General features: G+C 39.9%; 2 protein-coding genes and 1 long non-coding RNA gene across 5 annotated transcripts; 2 read left to right on the top strand and 1 right to left on the bottom strand.

The window, feature by feature from the left end:
- Nucleotides 1-3,732: 3,732 nt before the first annotated feature.
- On the top strand, nt 3,733-9,330 carry LOC149408244 (zinc finger protein CONSTANS-LIKE 9-like). The gene is made up of 4 exons (XM_089624598.1): nt 3,733-3,805; nt 4,473-4,526; nt 7,393-7,487; nt 9,094-9,330. Exons 1-4 carry the CDS (start codon nt 3,733-3,735, stop codon nt 9,328-9,330), a joined length of 459 nt encoding a protein of 152 aa, XP_089480724.1.
- A 451-nt stretch (nt 9,331-9,781) lies between these two features.
- On the top strand, nt 9,782-14,970 carry LOC149408243 (uncharacterized). 3 transcript variants are annotated; one of them, XR_016299629.1, is made up of 4 exons: nt 9,782-9,990; nt 10,093-10,233; nt 10,366-10,534; nt 14,750-14,970. It is a non-coding gene; the product is annotated as an uncharacterized LOC149408243 (long non-coding RNA). The 3 variants fall into 3 exon arrangements; XR_016299630.1 differs by lacking the exon at nt 10,093-10,233 and having other exon boundaries at nt 14,753-14,970; XR_016299628.1 differs by lacking the exon at nt 10,093-10,233.
- Nucleotides 10,987-15,619, bottom strand: LOC149408242 (putative RNA-dependent RNA polymerase 1). Its single transcript, XM_089616368.1, has 5 exons — nt 15,399-15,619; nt 14,816-15,299; nt 12,421-14,201; nt 12,168-12,318; nt 10,987-12,032 (listed from the first exon to the last, which is right to left on the bottom strand). Exons 2-5 carry the CDS (start codon nt 15,296-15,298, stop codon nt 11,256-11,258), a joined length of 3,192 nt encoding a protein of 1,063 aa, XP_089472494.1. The 5' UTR covers nt 15,299; nt 15,399-15,619; the 3' UTR covers nt 10,987-11,255.
- Nucleotides 15,620-20,481: the final 4,862 nt, after the last annotated feature.

Below are 20,481 nucleotides of genomic sequence, written 5' to 3'. Positions count from 1 at the left end.
CCTCTTTGTCCTAGCGAGCTCCTCGAGAGCATTTGTCAGCTCTTTGTTCCGAGCAGCCAGGTCCACTGTTCTCTTTCTCCCTTCTTAGGCCATCAGCATGAACCCCTACCACTTGATTTTCTCCTTCTTATCATGACGATCGACGGATATAAATTGAACCTTGCCGACGAGGTGTTCAATCTTCTCCTTCAACCTCTCCAAGAGTGTGTCCTTGGCGAAGAGGTCATCTTGAAGGACAACGAACTTCTTGTTCATCACCTTGATCTCGGCCTGAAGGGACTCCATCCTCTTCTGAACCTTGGCCAGTTGATCCCGCTCGGCCTTAGCATCATGGATGCGTTTCTCATAACGAAACACACCCCGAATCCAGTCCGACCTTGGCAAATTTCCTAATTTTTTTTACCAAGTATAGCAGGTCGACTATTCAAAAACAATATACGAAAAGATGCTTATCCCGGTGATGGCCGAAGCCATCATCCTGTACAAGTCCGCCTCGGTGAGCTCGGGTACCTTCGGGACGCCCATATCAGGGCAGGTCAACTGACGGAGGACTCCCGCCGAAGAATAGATTTCATCGCACATCATGTGATCCTGCGCGTAGTGGAAGTTGATGATATGCTTCTTCTTTCGAGATGCAAACGGGGCGGAATTAGCTCGGCCTCCAGACCTCAACTTCGACGAAGCCCTACCTTTGTCGGCCCGGGCCACTGCGCCCGCGGGGACTTCGGTGGTGGGCTCCCCCTTGCCCCCTCCGACAAGATCTGAGATTTGGTCCCTCTTCTTCTTCTTCTTCTTATTCCTCTTTTCCCCTTCCTCGGGCACTCCGCCCTCAATAATTCGGCCCGCTAGCGTCTTTGTTTTTTTAGCTGCCACGACAACCTTGGCATCCTCAGTGGCATGCCCCTCCTCGACCTCGGGAGCATCGGACTCGGGGGCTTCGGCTCCCTGGACGACCAACTGCGTAGTCTCACTGCCTCGGGCACATCGTCCGAATGCACGTGATGACCGAGCTCGAGGATGTCAATCAGACCTTGGTCACTTCAACCTCGGGGTCAGTAGCGGGCACTGAGGACGCCGGAGTCAAAGTCGACCCCCTTCTTTTTCTTCTTCGCCTCGCGAGCATTGACTGGGGTGTTCATATTTTGCTTATTTGGACACACCAATTCACTACTACAAATCTGGTTTTCTGATGCGCATGACTATCGGGTGTGACAAGTCGCATCCAAATGACTTTTAGATGTCACTAGTCGCACCTGATTGTCGGCCGGGAAACCAAAAAATTTCACTGAAATTGAGTTTGATTTTGACTATCAGGTGCGACAAGCCTGATGGTTTAACAAAATTATCAGTGCGACAAATTCGCACCCGATTGTTAAAAAAATTTCTGAAGTTCAAATCTCCCCTTCAATTTTTCGTCCAGTTATATGACATGACATTCTGATTTAAATTTATTATCATGAGGTGCAACTAGTCGCACCCAATGATTTATTGGGTGCTACTAGTCGCATCGAAAAGAGTCTTTAGGTGCGACTTTCTCGCACCTGTTTTCTAGGTTTGTCTATAAAATCAAATCTTCTGCACTTCGTCTTCTTCACAACATCCGCCGATTTTCTCCAAAAAAAAAAAACTTCTCCCGCTCATTTTGACTCTGCTCCGACCTCTGCACCATCACAAACCACCACAACCACCTCCACGAACCTCCACAACCACCACAGCCACCTCAAAATCTCTTCCTCACACTCTCTCCGACCTCTCACTCTCGGCCTCGTGCTCACTCTCCGCCGCACAGTCACTCTCCGTCGCAGCCTCACTCTCTCCGACGGCTCTCTCTCTACCTCACTCTCACTTTCTCCGACCTCTCACTCTCCTCATCACTGATCTCTGTCTCACTCTCACTCTCTCCGGCCGCTCACTCTCTACCGCACATTCTCTCCGACCGTCATGGTATTTCTCTAACTCTATATATATATATCTCACTCCCACACCTGATTATCAATTAGGAATTGTAATTAGTCTAATAATTACAAGAGTAGGTTGTTTAGTTTAAAAGTAGTTAATGAAATTAAAATTGTAATTGTAATATGCTACTTTGAAATTGACTAGTAATTGTAATTGATAATTTCAAATGTTTAATAACTTGATTAATTTCGGTTAAAACTAAGTTTTAATTGTGTATTGTGACATGTTTTGATAGTTTGTGACATGTTTAGTATAAAATTAAGTTTAGGTTAAAATTAAGTTAATAAATTTGTGATTAGTTTTGTTTAGTCGATTTAACATGAAATAAAATTGTAACTTTAAATAAGAAAAATAGTTTGTGACATGTTTTGATAGTTTGTGATATTTTGTTTATTTCGGTTTTTCATTTATAAAATGTTTTGACCGAACCACGGAGCTTCGGTTTAGGGCTGAGCTAATTTGTAAGATAGTTCTTGATGGTTTGTATATATCTTTAAATAATTTTACAGGTTTTTCGTTAGTCAGTATAATAGGGGAAATTCTGCCAAAATTTCGGTAGAGTTTCGAATCAGTTAGTCTAAAAACTCCCAACTTATTCAATCCGACTTCAAAATAACATATAATTCATAAACTTTCATTTTTCGCTCTCATTTGGCGAAATGTCCAATCCAAGTAGTGATTGGATCACTGAGAATAATCGGGTGACATTGCAGTACAAAACCGAGGTTAACGAGTTTATTTGCGCTGCAAGAAGATTCCCTAACGAAAATGACAAATATCGGTGTCCTTGCAAGCCTTGCAACAACGTGAGATGACACGACATCGGGGTTGTTAGGAATCATCTGCTGAACAAGGGGTTTATCCCAGGCTACACAAAATGATATCATCACGGCGAGCTCGAGCGTATCGTCCTTCCTCATGAAGAAGATTCCATCGGAGGAACAGATCAAAGAGAAATAGGAGGATTGCACGGTGTTGTTGAGGATATCAGGGATCACGAGGATTTCGAGGGTGCTGCGAAGCCGACCCTAAGCGAGGTGCGTGCAGAGGAGCAAGTGGAAGACCTCTTCGCCGAGTTGGAAGCGGAATTGTACCCTGGATGCAAAAAGTTTTCTTCTTTATCCTTCTTGGTTTCGTTGATGCACCTCAAAGTCACGAACTATTGGATGAAAAAGTCGTTCACAGAACTCTTGCAGCTCTTGAGGAAGTCTCATCCAGCTGGTTATCAAATTCCGCAGAAGCATTACGAGGCAAAGGCGAAGCTAAAGCGTTTTGGCATGGGGATACGAGATGATCGATGCGTGCATTAATGACTGTGTCCTATTTCGAAAAGATCTCACGGAAGCCGACGTGTTCCCAGTATGCAACCAGAACAGATGGAAGCCAACTGGGAAAATGATACCACAAAATATTTTGCGATATTTTCCCCTGAAAGATCGATTGAAGCGGTTGTACGCGTCTCAACACACGTCGCTTCTGATGCAGTGGCACAAAAGAGATCGCGTTAGGGAAGTTGGTGTTCTGCGACATCCTGCGGATGGTACGACGTGGAAAAACTTGGACGAGAGATACCTAGGCTTTGTTGCAGAGCCTCGAAATGTTCTGCTTGAACTAGCTGCGGATGGATTCAATCCGTTCGGAGAAATGAGTCTATTGTACAGCATGTGGCATGTGGTACTAACTGCGTACAACTTGTCGCCTTGGTTGTGCATGAAGAAAGAGTACCTGATGCTGACGCTTTTGATCCTGGGGCCTTACTCACAAGAAAAAGACATGGATATGTTCTTGCAGCCAGCTACTGAAGAGCTGAAGAAACTGTGGGAGATCGGATTCCGCATTCGAGATGGTGCCAACGATGAAGTGTTTCGATTGCATGCCACGCTACTCTGGATGATAAACGATTTTCCAGCTCGATCGTATTTATCGGGATGGAGTGGCCAAGGGTATCTCGCTTGCCCTACGTGCAACCTTGACACGCCATCTTTGAAAGTCAGAAACAGGATCGTCTACTACGACCATCGTCGATTCTTGCGTACGCGTCACCGATTGAGGAAAAACACCGATCACTACAAGGATCGCCACGAGAAACGCAGTAAACCCGTGAAGTTGACTCCGTAACATATACTCGCTTAGTTGGCTAGTGTGTCTTGCACGACAACTGGCAAACACGCTAGCTCCATGGGTAGAAGACGAAAGTGAGTCGAGTGCAAACTAAATTGGGCCAAGAAAAGCATCTTTTATGAGTTGCCATACTGGTTAGATTTGGAGTTGAAGCATAACATGGACTTCATGCACATAGAGAAGAACGTGTGCGAGAATCTTCTCGGATGCATGCTAAACTTAGAAAATAAGAACTACGACACCGATAAGGTGAGGTTTGATTTGATGGACTTGGACATCAAGACCGCTCTCCACTTGAAAAAACAAGGGGATTCGTCGTACAAACCACGAGCATCGTACACTCTAACCCTTGATTAGAGTTAGTGATTTACTACAATCTGTCAAATTCCCAGAGAGGCTTGTTGGGAATTTGAAGAAAAATGTGACTGCTGACGGAAAACTCACAGGTTTGAATTCGCACGATTGCCAAGTGATCTTGCAGAGGTTGTTGGTTGTTGGTATTCGCCCTTTTGTGCCAAAAGAAATACAGCAGACGAGCTTAGAGCTTAGCAACTTTTTCAAGTTGATAAGTTCGAGAACCTTGAGAGTAGAAGATCTTGAAAATGTGCAGAGTCCATCATCGAGATCTTGTGTAAGCTTGAGATGATATTTTCACCTGCTTTTTTCACGATCATGGTTCACGTGGCGACTCATCTACCAGAGGAAGCGTCGTATGGCGGCCCGATGCATATACGGTGAATGTACCCATTTGAGAGATACCTTGGGATGTTAAAACATTCTGTCAAAAATAGAGCTAGACTAGAAGGCTCTATTCCGGAAGTTTATGTTGTAGAAGAAGCTCTAACATTCGTTATAAGGTATCTTGAAGATAAAAAAGTGTCGATGAAGTTCAAGTGCGAAAGCTCTCTGTTTTTCGATTCGAGATGTGTGTGCCTTATGGGATGATTAAGCCGATAGTATTAGATGATGAACAGAAAGAGAATGCGGAGTGGTACATCTATACCAACTATCCTGAAGTGGATCCATATTTGACGTAAGTTATCGTTGAGAATGCGTTTCAATTCATTCTTGTATATATTGCTATTTGATTAATTTTTTTAACAACAGTGAGCATTTGAATCTCTTGAGCGAATCTGGAGTTCGCGATATTGAAGCGGAGCATAGAAAGAGGTTCAAAATTTGGTTTGAAAAGAAGGTAATAACACAATAGCAATGCTTTCTTGATAAACGCATAAGTGCTAATTAATACTTTCTTTCGTAACCAGATTTTTTATATGAAAGCTAGTAGCTCTGACATGTCTGATGGGCTCTATTCGCTTTCTATCGGTCCCCTTCAAGTCACCTATCAATATCCAAGCTGCTTTGTAAACGACGTGAAGTTCATCACTCATCGTCGCGATAATCAACGAATTACTCAAAATAGCGGTGTATGTGTGCTTGTGGATGATTTCACTTACTATGGTCAAATGGAAGACGTCATCGTGGTGAACTATAGACATAACTGTAGTGTTGTATTGTTCAAATGCATTTGGTACGGTGACAAGTACCATGCAAACCGACTAGTGCACACCGAAAAGAGTACTGGAGAAAAGAGTGCTTATACCGCGAAACAGCGGTTTACAGACGAGCCGTACGTACTCACGACTCAAGTGAAACAAGTTTTTTACATCGAAGATCTTGTTAAAGGAGGCGACTAGAAAACCGTCCAGGAATGCAATCATCGAGGGATTTGGGACATTCCTGAAGTTGACTCCTCCAACTCAGCCTCGATCCCATTGACAATAGAATTGTCAAACATCGAGCGTCTGAATCATCGACACAAAACCGATGAAGCTGAGTTAGTGACTATCGTTGACAATGATGAAGAAGACGATTAGGAAAATGAGAGACGGGTCGTTTTTGAGGGAGAAGATGTTGATGTCGATATAGAAGAGGATATTAACATTGATGACGATGAATGAGTAATATCTTTTTAGTATGTTTATTTACTAGTATGTAACCACGGTTTTCCTCCACCATATGTGAGGTTTGTTAATAATAAAATCCGTGGTGCCGTCCACGTTTTTTTTTTAAAAAGAAAACTAATATTTATTTACTAATATTGTTTTCATCTTACAGGATGTCAGATGCAGGTAGAGCAGGTGGAGATGAGTCTCCGCTACACCTTTCAGGAACAAGTGGAGATGAGTCTCCGCTACACCTTTCAGGAGCAGGTGGAGATGAGTCTCCGCTAGAGACACCGGGTTCCCAAGGTCCTAAGAAAACAAGGGGACCAACGGCTGGCTCCACTTCGGTAAAAGCAGCGCATGGGGTACCCGATGCGAAGGTCATTAGGTGGGACCCAATCAACCAGACCTTCTACCAGGATGTAAGGAAAACAAAAAAAAAAAGGTCAGAGTTTTCAACAACCGTGTCGACGCTTTGGTGAAAGTCCATATCCTGGTCACAGTTCGTGATTGGAATGAAGTGACGCCCCAGATGTTGGGCAATATTCTGAGCGCACTTCATTCTGAGTACACTTTCGTGTACAAGGATGATGAGACCGAGGAGCTGCTTCTAGCGAATTGCTTTCATCATCAGATTGACCAAACTATCATTTGCAATGCAAAGCGAATAAGGCGCAACCAAAAGTCTAGATTATCAGGGACGTTCTTAGGCAAATGTTGCGGGCAAATAAATGTCGCTAAGAAAGAAATCCCAAAAGGATAACAGAAAGACGATTGGGAGAAGGTAATAGAGGAGTTCGCAACTGACGATTGGAAGGTAATGTATAATTCAAAAAAATTATGTTATCTTCTATCAAATCGAATTACAACGCAATTTAATATTTGCATAAAAAGTCTGATCGCAACAGGGACAAATCAAAGAACAAGAAAACGAAGTCTACAAAAGGGTTGAATTATTTCTTGGCTCATCGACATTTGAACGTAAGTTTATTCTAATTTTGTAATATTTATTTTGCAATAAATACATTACTCATATTTTGGTAAAAAATGCAGAGTAGGGAAGATGGGACTTTGGCATCAACGTTAGACACATGTGAGAAAAAAACACCAAGATGATCAAGGAAACTGGACGACAGATTGGGCGAAACAAGCATTTGTAAGTTACTTGTGTTAATTACTTAATAATCAATATTTGATAATCTTAATAATTTTTTTAACATATGTTTGAAGGCGCGAATTAGAACTCAAGTCGAGGATATTTAGCGACAAGCAGCGGAGTCAGGCCAAACGTTTGACATAGACCAGGCGAAGCAGTATGCAATGGTTACTGTTCTCGGGCAATGTCAAGATTGATATTTCGGGATAGGTCCCTCGATCCCTCGATCCTCGTATCTATTGGCTCAAGCTCAGGACGAGAGCTTGTCATCAAGTTCGTCATCGAGGCGCATTCCAGATCCAGTGGTTAGCGAGCTACAAGCAGCGTTGGCCGCACAACACGTCATAATGGAAGAGATGAGGCGTGAGCAACGAGCTCAGATGGAGGCCTTTCAGCAACAATTCTTTGCCTACACACAGTAGCATCCGTCTCCCATGCAGACATCCCCCGTGATGCCGCACCTTCGGATGACGCCGCCATCAGCTTCAATGTTGAACGCTCAGACGCTGCCATCAGCTTCAATGCCGAATGCTCAGACGTCGCCATCAGCTTCAATGCCGAATGCCTAGACCCCAGATTCTGTAGAGTTTCAGCGACAGCGTCCGAGCGGCAGCGCACCAGGACGCCAAGGCACACGAGGAAGATCTGGCGGAAGAGTTGGTCGTGCATCGAAGAATTGAAACCCTCCGAGTGAAAAAGGGAAACAAAAGGAATAGGTTGTAATTTTTTTAATTTATTGAACGTAATTTATCAAATTTATATTTGTTAATATTAGAATTTGATCTATATAATTATTATATGAATCAACATATATACATATAATTATTATTATTAAAATTATTTAATTGATTTTAGAAAAAAAAAAATTATAAGCTGATTCTAATATAATCAGCTTCATAATATGCTGATTCTATTAGAATCAGCATTTAATAAATAAAATAAAAAAGCTAAAGAGTTTCACCTGAAACTTTAGCGCCAAATGTATCAGATGCGACTAGTCGCATCTGATACTTTTGTATCCCGCCAAAATAATAGGCGGGAAGGAGTATCAGATGCGATTAGTCGCATCTGATACATTTGGCGCTAAAGTTTCAAGTGCGACTAGTCGCATCTGAAACTCTATATCCCGCCTAAATATATTGTTTTGGAGTAGATTTAGGTGCGACGTTTGGTGCGAAAAGTCGCACCTAAATATGTTGCACCTGATGGTAATGACTTTCAGGTGCGGACTTTCGCACCTAAGAGCATCAGGTGCGGACTTTCGGGTGCGACTTTGTCACACCTAAAGTTGCACTTGAAAGTGTCATCATGTGCGACTTTTATACTTTCAGGTGCGAAAAACGTCGCACTTGATGCTATATTCTGTACTAGTGATTAGTTACGACATCATATTGTATTTAGGAAAGTTCAAGAAAATATTACCAACATGATAATAGTGAAACTTTCTCATATTTTACGCAATTTCATTTGTAAATGATTGTGTTTTAAATCGTATAGAAACAAAAATTATTAGCTTTACCAAAAGGAAACCTGTTTTGTGTGTGTATGTGTGTGCGCGCGCATGCGCATTCTGTGTCTATTGTTTTTGAGTATGTGTGAGTGAATGAATGTGTGTATGTTTGTGTGTGAGTGAGTGTGGGTTGTGAATGTGTGTGTGTGTGTGTTGTGAATGAGCGAGTGATTGTGTGTGTGTGTGTGTGTATGTCGTGAATGAGTGAGTGTGTGTGTGTGTGTGTGTGTGTGTGTGTGTGTGTTCTGCAATATAGTGTTCCAAAATCAAGACTTTGTTATTCTCTCGTAGTCAGGTTTTTTTATGTCGGAGTTGGTAAAAAAAATGTCTAAACGGTCCAAATTAATTATTTGACAATAGTTAGAACATGATTTACAGTTATCAAAATGTTTGACACACAGTTAAGCAGCTTCTCGGGAGCAAGAAGTGGTGGGCTCTGCGGAAACGATGATTTGTATGCGGACTTGGACATGGATGAAGTGGACCTGAATATCGAAAACTACGAAGAGCTATTCGGAATGGCGTTACATAACTCGAAAGCGCTATTCGAGAATGGTGGCATGGATAGCTTGTTTGAAACCACGGACATGTCTGGGGCCAACTCCAATTGTCAGGGTGCCATGGCTGCGGAGGTATAAATAAAAACTCGACTCATTCTATCTTTACCAGTTATTATTTTAAAAATATATGTCTTGTCTTGATTTATAATGGTGGAAATTTCATGTTCTCCATATAAAGAAAAAGAAAAAAAGTATACACCAAAGTACAAATTATCACAAAACGCTTTTTTGAAGTTTTTTAATTTATATCAGGTAAGATTAAGATTTGTATTTCAATCTAACGGATTTGAAGAACAGCATCAACATCCTTGGTTCGGGACTGTTTTAAGATTGGTGTCGCTCACATCCCATTTGCTAATATATTTTATGAAAAACTGTCATGAGTTGGGTTCATTATTAGTGAGATTAAAGTAGAAATACCTTGTAATGTTGTGACTTACCTACTGAAACTGGAATTATGTGTCAACTAACTTATTAGTGTTATTTTGTTGTTATAAAAGACTTTGTTAGCATTACTTCATGTAATCGGTTTGACGTTGCCATCAAATTCTTAAATCTTGACGGTCTTCCTGTCCAGAAAGTCGTTAGACTTGATATCAAATTCACAAAGACGAGGATGTGTCGATCTCGTTGTCGAAGCTGACCAAAGTTAGGTTTTTGCTTAGTCAATGCCATCGCTTCCGAGCTTTGGTTCTTCTTGGAAGATTCCTTGACATGGGACCCTGGGCTGTGGATCTGGTACTCATTTTTTACTATAAATTATTTTTCATTTCAGATTTTTTCAATAATTTTTTTCCCCCTTATAAACAGTAATCTTCCAACTCACTTTAGAATTTGTAGGCACTTTTGAATCTGGACAAAGATTCTAGCACTTGATAAGTTAAATGCGCTTGAAAATAAATTCTTTGAATAAGAAAACAGGATTGAAAATAAATTGTTTGAATAAGAAAACAGTCTTGAGAATTCCTCATTGGCTTGAAGGTTTTTTTTTATATTTCCGCGTGCAACTTTAAGCAAAAAGTATTTCTTTTTAACTTTTTTGACGCCCAAACTGAATCTGATCCTAGTTGTGACTGAAAGAGTGTGTGTGTGATTTGGCTCATGAATTCACAGATTTCGCAGCGACCTCGAGAGGCACGAGAAGCATTACTGGTACGTGAGCACGCACGAGAAGAGGTTAGTTCGATTATGTAGGACTTGCTATGGCCTTCCCTTGTGCTCAATTCTGAACCCGAAGAAGGTTGGTTCAGAAGCCAATCGATCGACTGTCTAAGGAATCGAGGTAATCGATCGACTTTTTTTTTTTTTTTTTTTTTTTTTCGGGGGGGACAAAGTAACTTCTTATTTAGATCTCATAACTAGTATAATACTTGAAAAAATTTCAGATTATAAAATTGATTCTAAAAATATTTCTTTGAAATTGAAACACATAATCAGCTTGTACCATTTTCAACTAGATCTCGAACATGCAAATAACCAAATTTGAAATAAAACTATCCAAAGTCCACCAAACTCGTCCAATAAGCTGATAATATGAAAATAAAATCTGTAAACAAAAACATATTTAGAGAGTTAAGGGAATGAGATAAGAAGAAATTAGTTGAAGATGGAGAATAAGCTTCAAAGGTCTTTAAAAATCAAATAAAAAATAAAATAAAGAATAATCCAAACACAAACGCTAGGAGCTCAAAATTAATCAAAGCTTCGTCTTCTCTTCACAATTCCAAAGCTCAAAACAACTTAAAAAATGTCAAAATATAACAAATTAAGTCGTCACACGATACATATAATCATTCCAGTAGCACATAACCACCAGAATTACTCACACCAATCACGCATTACAACGATACAACACAAAATCCAACACTCTTCTTCCTAATCCAGTACTGATCACCACATGTAGTATATTACATTCACACCAAAATACTAATAAAACAAAGGTTATATCGCACAGAATTAAAATCTCTCATCTAAACCCAAATTACTCAAACCTGGTAGTAAACTTAATTGGCTCGCTCGGAGATGGTCCTCTTAATAGCACAGAGTCGGTCAGAAACACACCAAGCGAAGCTCAGGAAATGGTCTCGAGACAAGTCGTGATTGTATCTGCCCCAGTATTGAGGATGATAGGTGACGTGGTACCAAGCCGAGGCTTTCTTCGCTGACACGTCATCATCTCCGCTCCCGGACTCGTCAAACCACTTGCGAGCCTCTTTGATGAGCGACCTGACCGCGTAATTTGCCGATTCCATATCCCTTTTCTTGTTGTAGTGCCTAGAATATTTAAGAAGGTTCCCGCTCAGCAACTCTGCTTCAGTCTCGATTCCGTAGTAGTCCAAGAGGTTTCCCAACTTGTAGTCGTACTGAGACTTGTGCCTGAAGGCATCGTCCACGTAGTCCTGAAATCCACGCACTTCCATCTCGGGATCGTAACACTCACTCGCCACTTCCCGGGTGAAGGCTTTGAGTGAGCTTGAACGACAATCCTCGATCCCCTTGACCTGTCGGAAGAGCTTCCCAATGACACGCTTGGACTCGTAAGAGCGCTTGTGTTGCTTCTCCATGAAGTCTGGGTATTCTGTGGCTCGAAGCTGGCGTGGGATTTTGGCGGGCAACCCGGTTTTGGGAAAGTCGACGGCGATCGAGAAGAGCTTGGCTAGCTTGATACATTCTTTGCTGTGAGCCATTTTTGGCAGCCTGTCCGCGAAGACTGTGTGCGCGTTTGAGATGATTCCCAAATTGTCGTCCAGTATGTAATCCACAAAGTATTTTTCTACTTCCTATCATCACAACAACAACAAGGGAATCAATTTTAATTTTTTGTTTTCTTCATAATCTAGCAAATGTATATGTTATTTTCACGTTAAGAAAGAATTTCAATTTAGTTTTCAACAAATGGAGATAGACTAGTGTACCTGAATTGTAACATCATGATCAAGTTTTATAGCTTCCGTTGCTGTATAATCCATGGGCTTAGTCTGCTTAGGAGGAATGAGGTCACAATCCCAACACACAAAGTACATATCTCCGTCCAAATCGCTCCCTGAACACTCGTTCGGATGAGGCCTGAAATCGTAACAATAAAATTCTTATATTAGAAAATCAAAACAAGAAGATCAAACGTAACTAAAACAAGTTACTACAAGTTTTAATAAATTTATTGATTACCGTTTTCCTTTCTGCGGAAAAACAATGCAATCCACCATATGGTGCAACTCTGGAACATCAACCGCAGAAAGAACTCGCATGTCCCCCGGATGTAGACAAGGGTTTTTGGCAACCACTACATCTTGTGTGATGATGAAATTCCTGTCTCGGCTATCAGAACACTGCACAAATACCTGTCCGTATTCGAGCGTACCAGTTTCGTCTAGACATCCCATCATGGCTCTTCCGTCTTGGATGTAAATCCTCGTCTTTCCCCGAATCTCCAGCAGCTTAGAGGCGCGCAGAGTATGAAGCATCATCGACAGAAAAGGCTCTTGTTCGGGGCTGTACCCAGATGCGAGCATTTCCTTGAGGATGGTCGTGATCTCCCCCGGGAACATCCGACCGAGCTCTTCTTGTGCCCTCAAAGGATCGCTTAGAATGGCTTCAAGTCGACGCACGGCCTCCTTTTGCTTCCTCTGAAAGACGCGATCCGGGACTCCGAGTGAGGACAGAAGCGTGATGAGCTGGCGGTTGAGGTAGCATGGCTGGTACTTGCTCCAACCAAGTACGTCGAGCTTCCGGTTCTGTGACACGTACTTGCGCATACTTTCTCGCAAAGACAGCTTCATCGACGAATTGGGATCAATCGCCACGACTCCTTTGTATCCGCCGTATCGTATTTGAAACGCCGACGGTGAGAACTTGTGTAGCCCGCACTTTGCCGCCACTTTCTTGGCTACATCTTCCGATATTTTTCCGATCCCGTCGGAAAAGCAATACTTGTTCTTCCCTCTTGTGGTCTCGACATCGTGAATCAAATCCACTTCGTGCTCGTGGACCTCGAGAGTCTCTCTGGAAGAGCCGAAGGACTGTCCGAGCCTAGCCGCGTACTTCGCCACGTTTCTGATGGATCGGAAATCGCCCATCCATTCTCTGATGTCTGCAGCGCTAAGCCCGTCCCTTGAAGCGAACATCCATGTTGAGCTTTCTCGTAACTGGCTCGACGAAAACGCGAGAAACTCAAACTTCTTTTCACCGATTACGACGCCATCTCTTAGAACGGAAAGCAACCTTTCATAAACTCCGGTTCTCCCTTTTCCGTTGGAAGAAGTCAAATCCTTTGAGTGCAGTCTCTCAAAATCCTCGTCGGAAAAAGAAACTCGAAGGAAATTGTCGATGTCGTTCGGGTAGTTTCGAAGAACCCGATTGGAGAGGTTGATCTCGGGGCCACAGAAATACACTTTGGTTGGCGTAATTTGAACCCTGTGAACGTACACCAAACCCTCGTCTAGAGAAATAGTGGGCGTCTCTGGAATCCGCCCACTAAGGCCATAGCTAACATATTGCTTTGAAAGCCATCTCAGTGGTTCGTAGCAGCAATCTTTCAGGTGAGAGAGCTTGTCGAGTGCGGATTCGATGTAGTCAAGCCTAATGGTCGTCGGATCAACTAACTTAAAGAAGTCGAGATCCAGTGCTTCCCTTGGAACACATCCGTGTTGAACCAAGGAGTTCACTTTGAACATGATTTTATAAGGTAGCTTGATTCCTTGGGGCGGAAGCAACGTTGGGACAAGGCCCGAGGGTGAAGGGAAGGAAGACCCTTCTTTGAAGCCGAATGGAGCTTGGTCTTCTTTGTATTGGACAAAGCCATCGCTTACTTCGGGAAGTTGACGATCGCTCGGAATCTCCAAGCATAAGGATGAAGAGTGTCCAATGCTGCTTGAAGGACTGAAATCCACATCCCTCACCCATGTTGTATCGCCAGTTTCTCTCCGGAAAATGCGCACCCCACCATAGAGCTAATAAAAATAAGGAAAAATTAGCCATTTATCACTTAAAAAAAAAAAAATAATAATTACAGTGTCAAATAATTTATTGAAAAATGACACATGCACTTCGTTATTTTCACTCCTTGTAGACAAATTGTGGCTATTTTATAACGTCATTAATTTCAATTGTCTGCTATTTAGTTATAACACCCTTAAAATAACCGTGGTTTATGAATTTTAGTTGCCCTCAAGCTCCTAAATGCTTCTTATTATTTATGATTACAGTCCACATATATGAATTTATTTCAATTTGTTTTAGTAGTACGTACATGATGAAATAATAAGATATATTGTCAAAATACTCATTAGAAATTAAAATAATTTGTTTAAAAATTGTGCTTTTTTTAATAATATGAAGGGAAAGTTTAGAGGGGCCATATATAAAAATTCCAATAAAGTAAACGAAAACAACAAATGCTGATCTTTATAATACTCAAATCGTTTCACTTCAATTTGGTTTTGTGTAATCAAGGTGACCAAATTCGATTTACTTGTTTCTTTGTCGCATGTATTTTAAGTAGAAAGCATTTTCAGTGAAAGCAAAACGTAAAAATACAGTAAGAGAATTCCTTTGAAAAGCAAACCTGGAGGAGAAGAAACTTTGATAGCTGATCCAGAGGACGACGAAGCTCAGACTGCCAAATGTTGTCAAAGCAGAGCTCAAGCTTGTATTCGACAGACTCAAAAGAGAACATGAAGCAGAGAGTTCTCAGTCCCTCTCCGAAACTCACACACACATTCTCTCTCCTCCACAGAACACTGAACTCGTTCTTCGAAACCCGAGACCCGAAGTGCAGCGTCGTGTCATCGATGCTGCTGCAGCCGAGCTTCTTTGCCTTCAGATACGAAGAGCCGTACCAGAGCCCGCTCTCGGCCAATGAGATCACAGCGTTGGCGCTCGCGGCGTCTCTGAATCCGACTCTGGCGTGGGCCCGCGGCGAGGCTTTGCTCTTCCCGACCTCGACTCCGCTCACACTTCCTTCTCCGGTGTGTTCCTCCACAAAGGCCTTCACCGCTTCGGGGGTCTCCACCGATTCAAATCCGTACAACTCAACCGTGTTTTCCATTCTGCAACAAGTCAAATGTGAAATATTGTTTCGTCATCGCGTTCGTGCATACAATACAAATTAAAACATAGAGAGAGAGAGAGAGAGTTTTCTTATTTACCTGAAACTGGAAATAGGAACCTGTAGGAGATCTCAAACACTCTTCAGATACGAATAATCAAAACCTGAAGCACAATACAGAGTAAGAATTGAAGCAAGAGAGACCAAAAGCACTGTGAAATGAGAGACTAACCGACTCACGTAAGACAAATATAACACTGCTTCTTTAAATCACAAACGTGCACTGATGGTCCTGTAAGTGGAATTGAGAATGGTATTTATAGAGCCAGATAGCATGAAGTGAAAGAGAGTGATACTCATATTACCTCTCCTTCTTTAACAAGTATAGACGTTAATTGATTAATTTACAAAGTCACTAACACTAAAGTTCCAATGATTGGTCGCCAAATCAGCAAAGCACTACTATTTATTTATTTATTTTTAATTTCCGAGTGCAAGACTTCTTGTTATAGAAGGCTTTGACTAATTACATGAAGGATTGAAAGAGTTGTTTAAACTGAAACATTTTTGCTATAGAAGAGCTTGGTATAGAAGAGCTTGCTAGGAATAGAAAATATAATAAATTGATGTAGAAGAGCTTGTTATAGAAGAGCTTGCTGGGAATAGAAAATATAATAAATTGATATAGAAGAGCTTGTTTCACTCGGTGGACATGAGAATCTATGCCTTAACTTTAATAGAAAACTTGGTATAGAAGAGCTTGCTAGGAAAGGGAGCTATCAAGTAACACAAAGCTGTCTATATCTTCCCTCTTTTAAATTTTTCTTGCTATCCATTTTTGTTGTAATTGTTATTTGCTTTGAAATTATAAATTGATACTTTTAAACCGTACTTAGATTTTATATGGATGATTACGATCTTGATAAATAAAAAAATGGACCTACAGTAGAGTGTAAACCTATTAAATATAATGAGTTGAATATACATATAAACTAAGGAATAATCTAAAGAAGGTCTTTATTTTTTGGGTTCGTATTTTATTATGTATGCTAAAAGTGAAAAGGTAATGCCCCTTATTACTGAAGTCTTGACTTATAACACAACAATAGAAAGAGATATAGCAAATCTATGATCGAAAGGACATTAGGACTGAGGTCCAACGAATTCTTTAGCCATCCCTTCAAACTTCTATATTGTCCATCCTCCAAACTTTCGTGGAAACAGCTTCCTATTTTTTCCTTTTTATCTTTTGTTCGGAAACACGCTTATTGGTTATCAAGCGAAACTGATAAATTTCAGTTGGTAAAAAAATAGACAAACATATAATAAAAGTATTCAATTTTTTTATTCACTACACTACAAAAATCACTTTTTTTTAATAAAACGTCATTAAAGCTAAATTTTCATCTGTTCGGTACTTTTTATAAAAATAATTCAATTATTCAGTGCGATTCTTCAAAATTTCATAGAATATCCATCCCCCAACCACGTGATCCGCCACATAGTTTAGTACAAGGAGTTACTATTTAAAAAAATCAATATTCAAAAACTCTATTCACCACTGATTTAATCAAATTTTTGAAGTTTAAAGATTGATTCTCTCGGAGAATTTTGTAAATTTTCTACTTATATTATTTAAAGTTTTTAAGTTTATGTTGAGAAGTTGTGTTGATAAGCCAGAATTGTGTTGATAAGCCGTGTTTAGCCAAAATAGACTTCTAGATAGTATCATAGGGTTCCCTAAACCCACTCAATTAAGCCTAATCGCTTTAAACAATATGAATAGAATCCTCAAAATGTTCTAGTCTACCAATCCTTCGACTTCAAATGATCTTGTTGAAACCAGTGATGAAGATATAAATAGTACATAGATAAATATTGTTCAAATAGAAAATCATTTACATAATTTGGAGTATCCCTAAAAGAGATATTAGAGTCATTTATCAAATTGAAACTTTCAATTTTAAACAAGATTATTCAATTAAGCAAACAGAGTATATACTTTTTTATTATTCTGCTTTAAATATTCATAAAAAGAATTATAAATATTTGCATGTAGGCATGGTTCACGTTGCTGTTAAACGGGAGAGGTCATGAACTTTTTCGATTGCAGTAATCTTCATTGCAAATCTTTTACAGAGTGATCTCATAATCTTCCGAACAAGTTTATCATCATAGTGATTCCAAGGGCAAAAGACTCATTGGCGACATCTCGGATGCGGACATTGAATTCAGAGATGGTCTCTTCTTCAAGCATGATGGCTTCAAATTTAGTGGTGAGAAACTGGAGTCTCTGGCTACGCAGTTTGGATGTTCTCTCATGAGCAAATTCGAGAATCTTCCATGCTTCTTGGGCTCTTTTACAAGTATTGATGAGCCTGAAGATGTTCTTGTCAACACCATTGTAGAGGGCATTGAGAGCACAAGAATTGCCCAGAACAACTTCGTCTTTTTCAGCATCTTAGTCCTTCTGATCTTTAAATGACACTACCATTCATGCATCATCTTTGGCAGTGAGAGGAGAACAACCATTGATAATAGCTTTCCAAGTCTTATTGTCAATAGACTTGAGAAAAGCACACACCTAAGCTTTTCATTAGGAATAATTCGTTCCATCAAGCACCGATGGACGATTGTCTAATCCGCCTTCCCTGGTATTAACCATCATAAACAGAAACGGTCAACAACACAAGAAACACACCCTAAGCTTTGGGTGCCTGCTTTGAGTCAAGAGACAAGATGTCACATACAATGTGCAGTCGATGTATGTAACAATCTGTTCCGAATCTAGCCACTTATTGTTCAATGCATAGCAACATCCTTCACAGGATCTAGCTCATCATTAATGATGACGTTTCGCTATCACTAAATAATTTGAGTGAAAGGTTAATCGAAAATTACCTTACCACATGGTTCGATAAATCGATAAATAGATATCAAGGAAAAATGATATTTTCCTTATAAACAGTGTGAAATAGTGGGAGCATCCTCGCAAGGATCCTCGTCACCTTAATACCATCAACAATATCTTTCACTCTATGAAAGATTTGATCACGAAGATCACTATAACTTAAAATGTCATAAACCTAATTTAGTAGATATGCTAGTTAAGTCTTCGACTTAATGGATTAGAAGGGATCTATAAACGATTAATGAATGCGTTTAAGCTTATATAAAGCTTAATGGTACAAAAGGGGTTTGAGCCCTTGATTAGAGACATTGGCAAAAATGATGCTCTTCTGATACCACCAAGCGATTCATTGAGTCTTCCAATTGGAAGTTAAGCTGTCCTTGTGAGTAAAGTTCTGAAAACTTATGACATTGATCAAAGTATTGTAACTACTAAAACCTTCACAAAGGTTGATCCAAGAATGAAATAAACTAAGTACGATTGTACTTAAGAGTTTATTGAATGAAATTGATATTGCAAGAATAATCGACATGTGTAACTCCCTAAACACGTGTCAACGACTGACAAAAGAAAATTGAATGAGTTGGCCGTTTCTATAACCTAAGGTTTTAGAAACAACTAGCTCTTTTCATATTATCTCAAATATACTTATTGGCATAAGGTATATATATATATATATATATAGCTCGACTGACGAGGCTGAAGGCATTGTCATTATAAGGACTAACCATTAGTCCCTTGACAATGCTCAATTTATGAGAAATCTAACAAATGTTTAAAACACGATGATTTCTGGAAATAGTGAGATACTTAGTTATTATAAATATAGTAGAACATTGTGTTGTCAATAATGCCCACAAGAAGATTAGTAGTGTCTATTTATGTACATTTGATGTAATATAGTCTCACGAAGACTCTTGCTTGTAATTGCTTATTCATTAATAAAAAGTTCAAACGTTCATTCATTCTTCCTTGTCTGTTTGAAGCTTTATGAGAAAACATTAGTCTTTAGTCCATAAACAAACTTAACAACTTACGAAGAGACAAATATAGATTTGCATGAACAAACTCTTCATAGTTTGCTTAAAACATTTTATTCGCAATCTAAGGGTCAAAGGACTATTGAACTCAGTACGATTGTTAGGAGAATCTATGATGTCTGGTTTTGGGGCATTGAGAGTTGGAGATTCTATAGTTCTTCTAGGTATCTTCCGAAGGTACTGAATTGACCAGTGCACTTCTAGAGACAAAATAAGAACAAACCATTTAACCTCTTATGTCTCGAAGTCACTACGTATGAATTGCATCGTGCTTAACTCAATCCTGAAATGAGACATGCCATTTCATAGCTTACGTATTCTCATTTGAGAAAGTCAGAGTTCGGACTCACTATGTGATTCCGAACATGGCCTATTGGTGAAGTACTAAGTTGTGAAGATGTCATGAGTAACTTTGTGAAGTTCTCATAGATATGGAATTCATGTATAAGATTGCTGAAATGTAATGTATATCATCTCATGCTTTATTCCTTGGAATGTGAATAAATGAACTGGCCAGTGTCCAAATTGAGTCCTGACTCTTTTGGATGAAACAATGTGACTTGTTAGCTCCTCGTCAATACATTGTTTCTAACTTATTCACAAGCGACAAAGAAGTTGAGGAAATAACAACTAGAAGGGTAAAATTGTAATTTTGTAAATCCCGACTAGCTGATGATATTCATGAAGGGTAAACATTGATAATATTATGTGGATCCACTCATTACAATTAGGTTGAATTCTTGAAAATAAATTTATTTGAACCGAGAGATTTTCAGTGTCAACTCTTTAGTGGAGTCAGTTGACATTAAGCTAAACTTGGAAAAGGTTTGTGAGCTTTTGAGTTCAAGTATTTAGCTCAAGCTTTGTTCATTTGGATCCATGAGGTCACTGTCACGAATCACATCGAGTAGGAATAGTTAAACTAGAAGCTAAGTCAAAACAAGAACGAGACAAGTTTTACGAAAATTGTCAAAAGGGTAAATTTGTCTTTTTGGATATAGCATGAAATGAATGTCAATAAATTTTTTGACATGGTCATATGATGACCTAGATTACTCAGCCATGATGTGTTCATTTGGCCTTGTGGATTAATTTCATTTCATAGAATTCTACTTGAAAATTCTTCATAAGCTTTTCTTATGTTGTCATGAACAAGTAAAGAAAAATCTAGAAAGTCTTTCTAGAAACCTTTTGGCCGTCCAAACCCAAGTGAATGGGAGACTAATTTCGTG

Source organism: Urtica dioica, chromosome 1 (genome assembly GCF_054948205.1).
Source record: "Urtica dioica subsp. dioica isolate 48M chromosome 1, U.dioica_male_clone48M_v1_H2, whole genome shotgun sequence".
Classification (NCBI taxonomy): Eukaryota; Viridiplantae; Streptophyta; class Magnoliopsida; order Rosales; family Urticaceae; genus Urtica; species Urtica dioica.
Note: the sequence above shows the minus strand (reverse complement) of the source record. Positions and strands in the feature narration are given on the sequence as shown.

Coding starts and splice junctions, on each gene's coding strand:
- LOC149408242 (XM_089616368.1), bottom strand. CDS start 15,298: ATGGAAAACACGGTTGAGTTGTACGGATTTGAATCGGTGGAGACCCCC. Junction 14,202..14,815: donor CAAAGTTTCTTCTCCTCCAG/GTTTGCTTTTCA, acceptor TATTTTTATTAG/CTCTATGGTGGGGTGCGCAT. Junction 12,319..12,420: donor TTTCCGCAGAAAGGAAAACG/GTAATCAATAAA, acceptor TTACGATTTCAG/GCCTCATCCGAACGAGTGTT.
- LOC149408244 (XM_089624598.1), top strand. CDS start 3,733: ATGGATATGTTCTTGCAGCCAGCTACTGAAGAGCTGAAGAAACTGTGG. Junction 3,806..4,472: donor CGGATTCCGCATTCGAGATG/GTGCCAACGATG, acceptor TCAAATTCCCAG/AGAGGCTTGTTGGGAATTTG. Junction 4,527..7,392: donor TGCTGACGGAAAACTCACAG/GTTTGAATTCGC, acceptor ATTTCGGGATAG/GTCCCTCGATCCCTCGATCC.